This window comes from Platalea leucorodia (genome assembly GCF_965183815.1).
Source record: "Platalea leucorodia genome assembly, chromosome: 5".
Classification (NCBI taxonomy): Eukaryota; Metazoa; Chordata; class Aves; order Pelecaniformes; family Threskiornithidae; genus Platalea; species Platalea leucorodia.
The window spans coordinates 78013413-78030061 of record NC_138827.1 but is presented as its reverse complement, the minus strand read 5'-3'; the positions used below and the strand labels follow the sequence as shown (position 1 = coordinate 78030061).

At 43.1% G+C, this 16649-nt stretch overlaps 1 protein-coding gene across 1 annotated transcript in view; it reads right to left on the bottom strand.

Moving 5' to 3' along the window:
* The window catches only part of CHN1 (chimerin 1), a 104618-nt gene that overhangs the window by 5728 nt on the left and 82241 nt on the right, over positions 1 to 16649 (bottom strand). The window contains exons 8-10 of the mRNA XM_082314525.1: positions 13350 to 13434; positions 1183 to 1356; positions 395 to 472 (exon numbers count right to left, since the gene is read on the bottom strand). Coding sequence (XP_082170651.1) covers positions 395 to 472; positions 1183 to 1356; positions 13350 to 13434 — 337 coding nt within the window. The remainder of the gene's footprint in view (positions 1 to 394; positions 473 to 1182; positions 1357 to 13349; positions 13435 to 16649) is intronic.

Here is a 16649-nt window from a genome sequence, read left to right as displayed (position 1 = left end):
TTATTATTTTGGAGCTTTCATCCAGAAAGATGGATTTAAGTTGCACAGTCCTCTTAAGGCACTTCACCACTTGCCCTCTATCCCTCCCCCACCCCCCTGAGCGTAGTTTTACTTGCAAACTAGGGCAGTAGTTCAGAAAGCTTTGTCCTTTCCTATGCACATCATTACTGAAGCACAGATACTGATGGAAGGAGAAAAGTAGATTTTGATAATAAAGGCCAAAGTGAAGACGATAACGCTTTTCTGATGGGGAGACCCCCCTTCTACTAGCACAGCTGCCGGACTCCTGCAGCCCACTGATGCACTCGAGCATGAGACAGACAGGGGCTGCGCAGAAAAACTGTGTATATTTAATATATCAGCACAAAGTTCCAGCATGCAGGAAAGACTGTACCTCTGTCAAATGCCATTTTGACATCTTCGATAAGATCACTGAATCCTGAGACTCTGTACAGTCCTTCGGAATTAAGACCTGCAATGAACATTTTAACAAGGTCAAAATTAGTCTTAATTTTACAGTTTCCTTCCACCCAGTTCTTCCCTTGCCAGGTTCTTCATTTAAGACAGAAAAAGCAGGCACGTTTTAAAAGCCTTATCAGGCTTTTCTTTCAGAATGAAATCTTATCCTGGCCTTTTAACCCTGACCCTCGCATTAGCTGCCTTCTTATATCAGCACTAAATTATGTTTATACAAACGATTTCAGAGCTGAAGAAACGTATTAAACCAATTACAACCGATTTAAAAGTAACCGAGATTAGCATACTTGATGTTCAGTCATTATTTCAGAATAAAAACAAACGCTCTAATTCTAGAAAAAGATACTCAGTGTGGGCTAGGGGCACTAGCAAGAGGAAACTCATCGATACTAACTGCCTTATTTTAGCACATTCACTTAATTTTTTTAATAAAAATATTACTGGAAAGATAGGTGCCAATATATGACTATAAAGCAGTAATTGTCCATTAAGCAATTTCTAGCAGAATCTATAAAAATTATAAATGGGTATGAACCATGAAATAATGCAAAGTATAATATTAGCTGTGCAGGGTAATTGGCAGTCATAAAACGTCTTGTGCAAATCTGTTTTGAGCAATCATACATTCAGCAGAAACCCAGATGACCCAGATCAATCTAAACGGATTATCAGTAAAGCAACAGAAGTCCATTAACTATGCCTTACCTCTCGATTCAATTTCCCTAATGCACATGTCTACTACCATTGGTCTCTTAGTGAAGTGTGCTTTTACTAGCGTTGTAAGGTCACAGCTGTACACTTTTTTGACATGCTTCAGGTCTGGCTTGCAGTCATTTGGGACCATCTTGGAACATTGCTTGTGCACATTTAAACCACAATCTGAGAGAAAAATGAAAAGACGATTAGGCTGGTGTTTGGTGAAAATGTGTATCCCGAGGTCAGTACTGCAGAGTATGTATGGCTCCTGCAAGATCTGACCTGATCTCGCAACTACTACTTCTGTCGAGACCTCTTAACCACCAAGTGCACAAGGTAGGGACAGACCTGAAGTAAGACAGATTTTCTACTCAAGACATTTCTTCTATCCCTAGGAGATTTAACACAAAGTGGCAAATTTTCCATATGTTTTTTCCAATCAGGATCTAAGGGTCAATTACGTTCCCCACCACTATTACATATGTTGCTATCACGACCTAAACTTTCTTCCCAAGTTGCTGAGGATTTCCTAAGACATACAGTTTTAATGTAGTGCTGGACTGTGGCACTTAGACATCTCCTGGGGGAGATGAAGGTAGGGACTGGCTCTCAGAAGGCTACAAGCCCTCTGCAGCGTGTGTCGGCAAGGCAGCCCCACGATCTGAACCACTTCGGGGACCTCTACGCTCTTGCCAGGCATGGCAGCCCATGCCTAGCGTTGCCGGTGCCAGGGCCCATTCCCCAGCTCGCAGGGGAGCTGAAAAGCAGACGCAGGGGTCACCGAGCCGGTTGGTGGCTTCTTGCTACCGAGCAGTTTACAAAGGACTTTGCGAAGTCACAGCGGCTGCAATTCTGATGCCATTTCACAGCGCGTTTCTGAAACAAAGTGTTGGCAGGCACCAAAACAATTCTGTTTACTTTAAAAATGACTTAGGGAAAATTTGTTGTGTTTGTTTTAAAAACATAAGCAAGCAGCTCCACAGCTTTATTGTAAACATATTGAGAACGAGATTTAGTTTAAGTGAAACTTAACTGAAATCAGGTTACAGGAAAATGTATGTTCTGCCCAAAACCATTCAAAAATATAATACTCAGGGTTTGGGAAAAAAAATCTTGGAAAACACCACCAATTATACAGTGAAAATGTGAAGAGCGATACAGTCCCCTTTAAGCTAAGCACACACTGCAGTCGACACTATCAGGCAGCCTCCCCCACTGCCCTGGGCCCAGGGCAGCCCCCAGAGACACGGTTTCCATGGCTGTTCCTCCTGTTTTGCAATGGAGGCTCACAGGGGCTTGCGAAGAAATAGCAACTGGCAAGAAAGGTGGCACTTTGCCGTCAGGGCGTTTGCCATGCTCTGACGTGCACTCGGTATACACCGAGACTCCAGTTCTGCAAGCATTTCTCTACATCACTGCATTGCCATACCGAGTCCCCTGGATTTCTGCAGAATTAAGGGATGTAGGAGCTTGAAGGATCAATGTCTTGATGAAAATTTGTACTTTCCTCCCCCGCTGCAGTACTGAGTATCTGTCTATATAGATTCCCTTCACATTTCATTCCTGCTGATTTTACCAATACTTGTATTTTCATTAATGCTCCAAAGATTATTTGACTTTGTTCTTTCCAAAACAGTAAACCCCAGAATTCATTGCTAAGTTTAATTTCCACTAAGTCAGCTGCAGCCTGCTGCTAAAAGCACTTTGTTTACTTAACAGGACTGTAAAGCAACCAGCTTTGTCACTTAGGATCCTCTGTAAAACATCCAATCTCTGGTTGCAATTAAAGTTCAGCATGTCACCTTCAATCAGTCAAAACTCGCACAGATCCTCATCCAGATGAAATGGCTGATTACAATTCTCTTTAGCTATTTCTGTGCAGGAGCGACTCCCTTCCTTGCGAGGAGTGGTTAATGCGCAAGACAGGGAGCTGCGAATGCTGAACTTCCCACCTGGTTGTGATTTTGTGTTGTGAACCCCACTTTGGGCAAAGCCACGCAATGCGACACCCAGCCCCCTGCAAACAAGCAGTACTGCGGGGGTACCACAGGGCCCACCCTGGTCAGCCTCGGTGGCTTGCTTTGACCCATGGCCCTCTCCTGGGCTCGCCCCAGAAGCTGCTCGTCACAGCTGGCTGTCCCGGAGCCCCAGGCGGTGGCAGGCTCAACTGCTGTCCCTCCAGGCGTGGAGAAGTTCAGTTTGGTCACTCGGGTTCCTTCAGTGTCTGCTCAGTTGCCTCATTCATGGCAGAGAGGAAACAGTAACAGCCAAAGCACTTGCCTTCCCCTCACCATTTATTTAAATCCCGCATTTAATCAAGTGCTTCAAGACCCACAGTTGGAAGGTGCATGACCACACAACCTCTTCATGCACAGCACCTACCCTATCTGCGGCTCCGGGGTGTGGAACCAAGAAACTCTGAGCGTGCCAGTCAGTGCAGGCAAGGGGAGCTCCACCTACGCTTTAAATATCTGTCACCAGTGCTACATTTTGTCTGAACTTTGAGAAATCAGGTGCCTCTGTGCTTTAAATAGGGAACCCAAATTCATTGGAAACATGTGACCTGAATCCCTCCGTGTCTCAGTGTAACATGGGAAGGAGAAGCTGTTCTTGCCTCCTCTGGGTCTTGTAGAAACAAATTCATTAAAAGTTTGTGGAAACACAGAGGAGAAATCACTCATCTTTGGTGTAAGGTTTGTAACCGTGCCATTAATAAGAGCAATGGCTACACTTTTAACAACAAGACGACAAAATACTGAATAGGTGCTCTTAAGCAAGTACCATCCATTCTGCTTTCAGAATAAGGATGAAGTTGTGGAGAAAAATAATAAGTAGTCAAATAATTAGAGGCAACATCTTAACACCCACACAGAAGGGAAGCAAATTAAGACTACATAGGAAATCTTAATTCTTGATTTCCTTTATTTTGAAACCCTAACTTTGCAATAGTAGTATTTAGAAATGCAGCTATAATTATTATACATAGAATTCCTACAATTGCTGCAAGAAGCACCTATTCCAACATGTGTGAAACGGTCTAGTATGTCTGTCAAAAATTATGTCTACAAGGCTGGAATGGCAGCGTCTCGCTCATGAGGACTCACTAGTGATTTTGTGAGTGCAAATTAGCTGCTTCACACAGACAGCAATATAGCTTAGACTTATGTTTCTGGGAGTCTAAGAATAATTAAGACTAAAATATATAAAAAAAGGAAAAACATGCTTCCAAGTATCTTATACTTTGATTTAAAACAATTATAGCATTCACTGAGATCATTCTAATTATATTTATATGCAAGAAGCTTTCATTTCATTAAAATATCTAACTTACAGACATGTTTTCAAGGTGCAAACATTGCTCCTGAAAATAATCGTGTTATTGCTAATCCCATAGATTCAAATGGGCTTTGGATCTGACCTCATTAATACCAGAATAATAATTACAAATGCAAAAGTCAATTTTCTTCCTCTCTCGTTTGTTCTTCCTTTGCATTTGATTAGACTTTATGCACCAGCCCACTGCTTAAGGGCTTACAAACACTCCTGAGAAACATTTAAAACCTAGAAATATTTCAGATATTTAAGGCTTAGAAAATGCATGAGCACTAGGTTCAATATTATTGGGTTGTGTGGTAACCACCTAACAATCAAGGCTCCTTATCTCTTAAGTAAGCATAGGAGAGCACCTCATTTAGCAATTCTGCATCACTATATACTTCTAGAAGATTTCAGTGAATTTGCACCAGAAAAATCGTATTTTTTCCAATAAAGAAGCTGAAACTCACCAGCGCCATGCTTCCTACTAGGTGGGCCCCTCTCCTGAGCTAACGATACTTCGTGAAGGGCAGCACAGCCATGTCTCAGTCACTAGTCTCTGGTTCCGCTGACAGCCAGAGCCACGCATGGATGAAGGATGACCATCTGTCTTGCTGACTCCAACAAGGTAAAAGGCACTCGGGCAGGAGGTCAGCCCTCCTCTCCACTGAGCACTGGGAACGTGCCAACCTTCTACTCTATACTCAGCTTACTTGTTAGTACTAAAAGACAGGAATTATGCTGCAAATTGCATATTATTAAATAAAAATGCCCTCTGTTCTCATTGCAGATGCTTCATGAAAGCTTCGAAACCCATTATTTTAGAATCAGCTAGGAAGGAACAAGAAAGCCGAGTCCTGAATCTCTCTGCGTGCTGCCACGTGGTGAAGCTTTACTCCTAAAGCTTGTCTTGTTCACACATGAGCTTCATGATTTGGCTGGGTTCATTAAGACCAAGAGGATGCATTTGATTTCAAATTTAGGGTCTATTTACTTTTAGTTATATCAAAATAAATCCAGAATAGCTAAGTTGGCATTAGCAGCTTTACTCCAGATCTAAAGTAACCAGGAGCCTTATCCATCTCTTACAGAAGTTCATCAGAGCTTATCTGCTGGCTGGCTATACAAATTGCAGAAGAGCTAAAGAAAAATCCCCCTAAAGCATCGTATCTGCTGATAAATCCTCTAATAATACAGGACAGATTTAGAAGACGCAGTCATGAACCCTTGCAGGTCAATAGGAAAACTTCTGCTGACTTCAGTTAATCAGAATTTCACCTTATACAGAGATGATTTGTCAAGACTAGAATTGTAAGTCACGCATACTATTCTTTTTTACAGTGCTATCAAACTGTGGCCACCTTTCAAATATACCAAATGTGATCAAAAAAATGCAGTCATAAATTCAAGAGTTTATAGGAAGTTTGGAAATTTAGGAAAAAAAATAGGACTAATTTTAGACGACATGTTTAAAAATCTGTGATAAGCTGCCCTGACTTTAATAGCATATTGATCTAGGAGTTCAGGTGGGCTGTGACATTACTTCTATGAGAGGTATTAAATTTAAGACCAGCTTGACAATACTTTCCTATGATACCTAGAAAAAGGTTCGGTAATGTTTTAGAAACAGCTAATACTGATGTTAGTCCACTGGGCTGAAAGAACAAATAATGTGTTCCTATTAATGCATGAGCAGAGCCAAAAGATGTATGTACGTTAATACCACCCCATGAGCACACATTATAAATATTTGCAGAGACTAAAGTATACTTAGCTGCCGCTTTTTGTTATACTGCTGATTTGATTTTAGTCAGTTTTAGATTTCCTTTGGTTTATGATTTACTGGCTAACATGGCTGCTGATCACGCTCCATCGGAATGATACCATATGCTACATACATCACTCTAATTATATTTTTGAATTATCCCAAAGAAAATTTATGCATTTTGTCACTCTGAAAAGCAGCTTTAAGAGCTAGAAGGTAGATTTACATTATCTGCAAAAAGTTCTGAAAGACTCTTCAGAGGTTTATGGTAAGCGTGGGAGGGTGGGAAGCACGGAGCTGGGGCGCTGGCACCGTGCATTGCCTTGGGCAGGTCCACTGCGGTACCTGCCAGATGGGATAACACCGCTGCCTTTGGTAAGCTGACATACGAAGATGACGGGTTCTACACAAGCACAAAGTATTGGCATCGTTACTTTTGCAAGGGTGAAAAGGTTAGAAAGGAATTTGCTCTCATAAATCAATTATGATCTAGCAGCTTTCCTTTAATAATTTAATGCTCTTTTCTGTAGCAGAGGAAGCAATGTTTTCTATTCCCTCAGATGCGGCGTGTGCAAGCAAGCACATGAACGTAGCAACCCCATTGGCTCCACGTGCTGCACTTTGTGCTTCCAAGCACAAGGCGGGGGGGGCCACGAAGGTCTGCCCTCTTCCTCCTCCTCAGCAGAGCTGTTCCAGCCTGGGTGGCAACGCTGGAGCTGCTACACTGCCTTACGTACACGCCATTTGTTAATGGGCAATGCACATCTGGAAGCAACCTTGGTCCCACCAGAGTCTTAAGCCACTTCATTAAGCAGCGCCATGGCAAAAATTGCTTCCAAACATATATGCATGCTTCCCCCAAACCTGCTATCATCCATACTACTGTATCATGCACTATAGGGTACATTATTCTTTAGAAAGGAATTTCTAGAAGGCAGCTAGTTACTTGGCAACAAAATTACCTAATAATACAGAAAAATCAGGACTTATGAAATAAAAAGAAAAAAAGCCCATCCAACAAGCCAGTCCCCCCTTATCCCAAATCAAAAGAATACATAGGTCTGTACCTCCAAAAGCTGGTTGGAAAACACAGGTGAAATGTTCTTTCAGCAGAACACGCCTGGTGGCGATAGTTTGATTTTATGGAAGTTTTGAAAGATCACAGTTTGTTCAAAAACTTCCCTGGCTTCCTGCCACGACACCTGCCTACCTCCTCCACAGCTCCCCTCATGGGCTGCTGGCTTGCTCAAGGCTTCCAGGTCTGTGTGGGCTTGGAGATAAAGCTGCTTTTAGGACTTACAGTTTCAAGAATATATAGCTCCAGAATAGCTTCCCCATGGGAACAGCTCTGAAGCAAGGCTCCGCTGCCTGATTAGCATTTCAAAATTTTGGAGCTCATTCCCCGCAGGAACACCACCAGATCCTGAGCTGGTGGAACAGCCTGTCAGGCAGCGTGCATCTCCTCCAACAGCTTCACCACCTGCCTGCGGTGGGCAGGGACTGTTCTCCAAACAGTGCCCTTCCCACAGCCCTGCCCTCTGTGGCTTTGCTTTGCTCTTGTTCCCTTTTGGGGCTGACTGTCCATGCCCTACATGGTCAGGGAAACCAGCAGAATCTGGGTACACATCTCAGAAGAAACTTGGATGTGTTTTTAAGGCAGGGGTGTGGGCAGAATGGGAGATTAGCATGATCAAGGCATGCAAAATACCTTGAGAGTGGGCACCATGATGAGCACACCTTGCCTTCCTCTTGCTGAGTTACTGTCACAAGAGCATCAATTGTTCTTCCAGGCACTAAAAGCACGAGCATTGTGCCTGCACAACTAATGCCTGAGGATGGGCAGGCTCCTTTGTGGTCTCCTCCATCCTTACACACCAGTGGAGCAACATAGGGCTGTCCAACACACGGGATTTAATAGCAAGGCAAAATAAAACAGCAAAGAAAGTGGGGCAGTTGTACGTTTTCCAATTGCTGTGGAAGGAAATGGATGAAATGGGGAAATTTAACACTTAGGCAGTAATTCACAAAATAATCCTGCTTTGAGACTGTACTTTAATTTTTCTGAAAATGAACTCCTGGGGCTTACTGCGGTCACGGCTGGCAGCAACATTGCTTGGGCTTAGCCAGTGGCAGCTGGTTGCCCCCACAACTGATAGTTCAGCAGCAAGTTTATTTCTATCAGTTCTTCAGACAGAAGTTACCTGCTCCAAGGGAAACAAAAGACAGGCAACTGCTACATGAGTGGCAGGCTGAGATAGTTCAGAGCAAATCTATCAAGGCAGCAGAAATGGTGCTTCATGTACGCCCTCAGAGGGTGGTGCTGCCTGGTGTTAAAAGGAGCAGCCCAAAACACTATCAAAAGCATATAGTGAAATAGAGTCAAAAAATTATCTTTCCTTTAAGATAAACCCCGAAAAGATCTTCTGATTATATCACTTATTCATGAAGAACAACAAGCAAAAGGGTAGAGAGGAAGAAGCAGATTATACAGGAACCTAAACAGTTCTGATGGGCTGGGGAAGGGGACAGGACACACGCAGCAGCTTGACAAGTCTACTAGTCTGCTTGTCTACAAGTCTACTCAGATAGCGCACTAACAGCATCATTAATGCCATGCTCTAGTCTCTAGTAACACACACTATTCTCCATTAATGCTACCGGGTGGTACGTGTTTGTATCATTCATAAAATGAACTCCCTGGTGCTTATCTGCAAATTTTCTTTGGATATTGTTATAGTTTCTCTCCTGAACACATTCTGGGCAATGGGATGAGCCCCGTGAGCACAGAGGAGCCTTACATAGGAGGAATGTAATTACAAATACATTTTTTTAAGTTCATGCATTGGATTTTGAGCTGGGGTAAACTCTTATGTCTTCATTAGCTTCTGCTGAGCTTCAATGTTTACACAAGCTGGTGGCATTATAATTTCAAACACTTCTTCAGTCATTTCTACTTATGGCAAAAGCCTGCAGGAAAGCACACTGGAGATGGAGCGTGCCATCAGAAAAAGCAAATTCCTTGTATATAGATGAGTCTTCACCTCACAAAAATTTTAAGGGCCTGTGGCAAGGATGCAAAAATTGGAAGAACGACCCTCCGAGGCAGTAGGGCAGATGTCTATTATAAGGATTCACTCTAAGGAAGCAAATCTGTCTTTAAAGAAGTTGATGAAATAAAGATCAAATTTCAGAGAATAAAATCTAAGGAAAAATAAATCATTCCTGTTTTGCTCTGGACATACCACCAGCAGAAGTCAGACTAAGTCCACCAATTAATTTCTTACAGGATCCAAATCCTGGACATCACCCTAGGTCTTAATTTTGAAAGACAATAAAGTCTTTTCATGTTTGGTGGCTTGCATTAACCCCAAAACCTTTGTAGTCAAGATGACAGCCAACATCTATCTTCAACCAATAACCACCCTTCAGGTGGCAAATATGGTGCCTACATTTACCTCTTGTCTTTATGGAAGGGAAAAGACATACTCCTCCTTCTTTGTCTGCCATAAAACCTGAACAAGGATAAGCTAGGGAGAACCCATCTTCCAGGAGTTAGTCATACATGAGTGTACCTGACAAGATACTCAAGGCTGTATTTTGGTGGAGAGGGACACATTCAGTCATGCCGGACTGCACCAAAGCATGAGTCAAGGCAGTTCAAGCTGCTAAGGCACCCTCGCTGGTTGTTCTGGCACGTGCACTGAATGTTTGGTTCTGGTTTATTATTTTTTCAAAGCATTGGCTTGTTTGTGTAACAAAAACTAATCTATCAGCCATTAGAAATAAGCTCCACTTTTTCCTCCTGCTCCTCCTCCTCTTTTCTGAAATGGATTACATTTATCTTTGTTGTCCAGTCTTGGACTGTCCCACACTTCTCTTCTTGCCTGTTTTTGTGCTTCTGCACAGTAGAGGATTTAAAATGGTTGAGAGCAGCCCATGCAGTAATCCATTTGTATTTGTTAAACTTATCACTTCTGTACAGGAAATAGAGTCCTCTTGAGATGTGCAACTGTTTGCTATAAAAAGCAAATGCTTTAAAAAGTATAAAATTACATATGAACAGTGCAGTTTTGCTCATAGGTATTTTCAATAAAATGATTATACAGACCACAAAACAGATTTTGTGGATTTCCCTGGAGTGGCACTGAACCCCATTTGAATGCAAGTGGGCTGCCTCCTGCTAAAAGCTGCAATTTTTTTGAAGTACGAACCTACTCTGAAAAGCAATGGCCTCATGTGGCTCCTTGTTTACTGTGCCTCATTGTTTCCATATTAAAATGGCTCAGCTCAGAAGCAAAATGATCGCTTTAAAAAAAAACAAAACACAACCAAAAAACAGCAAGACCCCCCCCACTGTATCTGATAGAGATATGCCTAGATCTGTACAGCTTCTGGCTCTGATGGCTTGTACAGCCTCAGCTGACAGAAGCAGGTAGACACTGCTGCAGATGAGGCACAGAAAGAAACCAAGAAGCTCAACTGTTTGGATGAAACTACACAGGACTAAAACAAATTAAAAAATCCAGCCAAATGAACCCTCACCAAACAAACAACATTCAGACCCCACAATGCAGGCTAAGGCAGGCCGATGAGCCAGCCCTCCTCTGCTGATTTGCAAAACGACAAAACAAAACCCAAAGCAAAAAATTCTACTGTGAATAGCTGTTCCTTACCTAGTTCCCATTTTTATTCTTGCTGATGTCCTATACATCCTTCCACCACAGCAGCTCCAGCTCCCCCGCTGCCTGAGGACATGAACCTTAGTTTAAGCCAGCACAAGGCAGACTGGGGAACTGCTGAGCCTGTCCTGCCACGTCCACCTCCGTGGGGCTCTGCCTGGAGTCCCTCTCCTCTACCCAGCCACTGATTTCTATGAAATTTATGAGAATAAAATCATCTGTGAAGCCCCTAGTTCTCTGTCAGCTATTGCTGGGGTTGGCTGGTGGCTAAATGCTAGCCTTGCAGTGAGGGGAGAACGAGCGAGGTGGGTTGGCTTTAACCCGTGCCCTTGGGAATGCCCATCTCTCCTGCTCCTCAACCCCAAGCAAGCCATGCAGGACACACTGCGGCGACCAGACCTGCCAGGCTGAGGAAGCGCTGCTCGGCAGCCTCGCCACCACATGGCTCCTCACCTGCTCCTCCGTGCACCCCAGCTGACGATGCTGCACGTCAGCATCTCTCCTGGTCATGCCCAACAACCCTGAGCACGGCCCGAGAAACCTCAGCCTTCCCCTGCCCCAACCCCTCGCTGATGCTTCAGCAAGCAAGTGTGGTCGTACAACATGGCATTTTAAAATATAAATGAGATCATCGAAATTACTGGAAGCTATCGACACTGATATGAAACCTTACACAAGACAGAAAGCCCTAATTATAGTTTCTGAACCTATGAAGTCATCTAATACACATATGTTCCTCTATACTGCAAGGAAGAAAAAAAGAAGATGTGCAGTACTTATTACCATCCCCATAAGGAGGAAAGAAAACCAGACTTTGGAAGTTTTGGGAAACTCATAATTTAGAAAAATCTGCATAAAACCAGAAAATCAGCTCTAAGTTAGTTACCAAAAAAAAAAAAAAAAAAAAAAGCTGTACAAAATCATAAGCACTTTTTAGGTTTAATTTGAAAAGCAATATTATCTGTTCATTCCACCATGCCATGTAGCATTGCGAGCCTTCATACTGTTCGTTTTTATTGGTTTTCTGGATCAAACCTACTTAACAGAAATCTGAAAATATTTGGCATTTCTCCTAAATGCCAAAACTGAGGAATCAACTTCAGCAAGGAAGGAAGATGGCACACTTACTGGCTCACATGCCATCAAAAAATGAATGCTGTAATCAGAAAACAATTCAAGAACAAAATCAGGCTTCCTCTTTCTTTTCTAGCACTCTACACCCTGTGCAAAATCAACAGCAGTAAAAAGTACTAACAGTCTTCATTCATGAGCGAAGGACATGGCTGCAACCCTAAATACGTGGTAGGGGGAAAATACTGAGAAAGAAAACGCCATTTTACATAATCATTACTTAAAACAGAGCTGCACTCTGTAATACATCCTGGACAGTACAGAGTCTATTGATAACGACAGAATATTGCATTCAAATAATTATGGGGGAGGGATTTTAAAATATTTCAATCACATTTGGCTATAAATTAAGTTTTACATCATTTTGCAGTTCTGTGATAAAAAGCCCTCTTATTTGCTTGAGACTAGATTTCAGAAAGCTTTAGACGGAGCAGATTTTCTTAAATTAGCTTGAAAATTCAGTTTCCAGGGCAACATACGCAGGTCTTCATACATCAACATTTCTTTGCACCATTTTTATAAATGTGGTTGCCTGCTAGAATGTCATAAAATACTTTTTAAATACAGTAAACTATTTTGATCACTTTGATCCTCTTTGCCTTTGAAAAAAGCTGACTGTCCTTTCTTTTCAGAAGAATCATATAAATAAAACTGTCAAATTGTTTTACTTCAGAGAGGCTTTATCCCAGAAACGCCTGCAGTGACACTCATGTGTGTAATACATTTCTACCAGCACCTGAATGTTTATGTAACATTTCAGTATGCATCCCTTATTCATCATCCCTTCTCTTACTTTCTTTTAAGTTTGCAAGTAGGATACATGACTTAGGGTCTATGGCACACTGGGAGTCTGCTGGCTTATGCGTAAAATTAACCTGAATGCCTGTTTCACAGCAGCACTGTGAAATTTGCTGATTGCCCACCTTGAACATCAAGACCCTCAGTGAGCTTCTCACACCTCTCACATACATACAAGTGTTATAAGAGAAACAAAGCTAACAACACATCTATCTATTTTCTCCTCCATTCTGAAAGGGGGAAAAAAAATAAAAAAATCCCTTAGTTATTATTTCCCCTCAGTGAGCGCTTTAGAGGTGCTCACTGCAGGGATGTTAGTGAAACAGGTACCTGAAACCATCAGCAGCGGAGTAGATACGTTTCCTTCTTCGATTTTAACAGGGGTCCGATCAGACCTTTGCCACGCGGCGTGACGGTGGAGCAGGCAGCACATTAAACAGTTACAACATTAGGACTGTCTTAGGAAAAGAAGGCTGAATGACTGTTACCTGCACATTTTACTCCCTGAGCAATGAGGCCCCACATAAAGTTGGCACAGTATTCACACCAGTGCGGGCCCCTGAACGTGTGCACCTGGAAGACAGTAGCAGAAAGGAAAATTACAGAAAATGACCCAACTATTTCACAGACATCAATATCAATGTGTCTAAACAAGGCAGAATTCCTCTTCTTCGAAGGCACCACATGCAGTTGCTGGAAGCTTCCCTTTATCACCGCGGGAAAGGAAGAAAGAAACATAAGAAAGATTTAACTGCCAAGACTCTTGCAGACCTATGGGAAACAGGAGCTCTCCATCCCGAGCCGTCCGGAGCAGCAGAACCGGGTCTGGGGGGCTCTGCTCCCAAACCCTCTGGGGCAGAGGAGGAATGGCAGGTCACAGCCCTTCTCCTGCCTCTCGGCATCGCTCCATCTGGGCAGGATTTTAGCCGCAAGGCAAGGCTTTTGCAGTGACCATGCAAGAATTCACCTCTCAGTTCAAAATGTCTTCTGCTTTGCCCTCCCCTCCATAAGGTACTGCGTGAAACGCGTAGGGGGCTGCAAGATTTCGCCTCAGGCAGAGGGAGTCCTGCCAGGCAAAAATACCAGTGCCACACAGAAATACTGCAAACGCACTTAGGGGTTTTCCAGTTTAGAACTCTAAAAGGAAATTATTCTCCTCAGACTAATGCTACATATTGAAAATCCAAATGAATCTAGTAAATGGAAACAAGAATCCACTGAACCAGGAAAAAAATTCAAAGCTAAGGAAGAAAAAAAACCAATGCTGCTTTCAATCCTGGCTCACATGCTTGTTACAAATCCTGCAGCCACCATTAGCTGCTTCTGATTTTATTCTGATAAAGTTCCTGCTGTAGGAAACCACAGGATTCTTTGCAGAGAAAGTCATTACTTCCTTAGCCAGTGTAAAAGGCTTCGAGTCTCTACACAGAATAGACAGGCTGACAAAAAAAATCAGTAACTGGTGATCATAAAGAAATGAAATTTGTAGTGAAATGTAATAGAAATGCTTTAGGCTTAAGTCACTCGGTTCTCCAGAGTTACTCAGCGGGTATCAGAGCAGGCAGTAACCTCGTGCATGTGCACTGCCCGGTCGGATCAGCGCGGAGCAGAAGAGAGGAGCTGGCTGAAACGCGCGCCTGACATCCACACAGGGCTCTGGTTATAAATACCAAAACGTGGAGTGGCCTGAGCGAGGTGGTGAGCATCCCCTGCGTTGCTGATTTAACTAGCAGCTGGATCCCAGGCGACACTTACCTCAACCAAGTGACAACCCAGAGCAGCACCCAGCAATTCAGACCATGTTTCAGTTTTGGCTATGGGAAGGTCTGCAGCCTCCTGGGCTCTTGCTGCCCACGAAGCAGCAGTAAGGTAGATTGCTGTATTAGGCTGGAAAGTTACTCTTGAATTCACCAAGTAATTCACATGCACGTCAGTGCTAAGCTAGGCTTATAATCGCCTCTAGCCCTACGCTGCTGAGCCTCTCTGGAGGAAGCGTAATGGTGCGAAGCGTCATGTTCTCCCAGCGCTGGCACAGCCACGCTAGGTGCCGTCCGCACCCACTCCCACACACCTTTTGAAGGTGCGATATGCTTCACGAGCCCACTTCTCCCTACAGCTCCAGCTGACTTCTACAAAGCCAATGATGACAAGACTGTCGGCAGCTGTAACCTCCATTTTCTTTTTTCCTCTCACCACAAAGAGATTTTTCACACCTTCCTCTCCATTACCCACCTGCACTACCCATATCCTCTTGGCTTCCCTCCTCAGCCTTGTGTTTTTTCCCAGGTCTCTGGCAGCTTTCCCTTCCCAGAGTAAGCACATTCTAATATCCTCAAGCAAAACGCTGTGCTTTAATGCCTGCAGGACTAACAGAACTTTCTCGGGGTGGGGAGGAAGCTTCCTTTCAGTCACCATCTTTTTTTTTTTTTTGGTCAAAGGCACATTCCCCCCAAAACACTTATTTAAAATATTTTTCAAAATTTCTGTTGGGGGGGTAGGGGGGGAAAAAGACAGTTCAAAAGTTTGAGCAAAACATAATCTTTTTTCAGAATCCTTTTCAGTTTTATAAGAGAATTTTTTTTCTTTTTAGTATTTCTGATTGCAAAGGAATGGGAATTTTGTCTTGTTCCTTGAAATGCTGACATTTTGACTTCTTTCTTTAGGCAGAACAAGAACAAACTCCGACACATTAATATTTCTTGCTAAATAAAAAGAATGATACTATCCTGTGCTTCTCCACTTGCTGATTTCAATTCATCATATTCGCTGAACGTGCCATTTGCTGAAGCATTTCTACTGCTTTCCCCAGATTGTGAGGACCCATCATGGCCTCTCCAGAGCCGTCTCCAGTGCTGATACTCACCAAACCTCAGGTGCCCAATCTCTAACTGGCTGTTGTTTTAGCGGTGAACATCCCTCCTTCTTGGCACCTTGCTCCCCACCGTGGTCTGCACGTTTCCACCTCCTCCTGACTCTCCCCAGGAACTCTTCTGCAGTCTACCACATCCCCAATCTGCCACTCCGACCTTTTTTGTCTCCCTTCATTTTAATTTTTATTTTATTATTATGATGATTTTTTTATAAGCTCCATTTCTTTTATGTTTCTAATACCAATTATCCACCAAGATACAAAAAAATTACCTTTCCACTACAGCCAGTTCCTCTGACAGTATCCTGGCTCTCAGCTCACCCCTCAGAGAAGTTAACATGACTCATCAACTTAAAAATGACAAGGACAAAACAGACTTTCCTCTTCCCTACCAACACTGCATGTATCGGTCACCCTTCAGAAGATCAAGATTGATTTTGCCCTTCGGGATCATTGGCTCAGCATCATTAGCACTGTTCTCTCATCCCATGCATGCAGGCTTCATCCAAATACTGAAATGCCTTTCCATATCATCAGTTAAGAAATTAACTTCTCTGTTAGAAGATTTATCCAGAGCCTGCTCAGCTTTACACTGCCCCAGCCAAATTACTCTTTCTTATCCATTATTCTGATTGCAAACTCAAAACAAATTAAAAGCTGCAGGTAGGTTTTTCTATGTTCCACAACGCTCTACCTTGCTTCATCCTTTATCTGACATGCAACAGGGAGGCTCTCTGGCAATATTAATTAGGAGGCCCAAAGGCCATCGTGTCCTTCCGTCCCCGGTGCACACAACCTCGCAGAATCAGCTCTGAAGCCTCTTTTGGGGTTTCTAAGCGGTGCTGTCCTTTCTCAGAGCTTAGCGGTGCCGGAGTGTTAATCTTCCCACTACCATGGAGCGGAACTGGACGTCTAACCC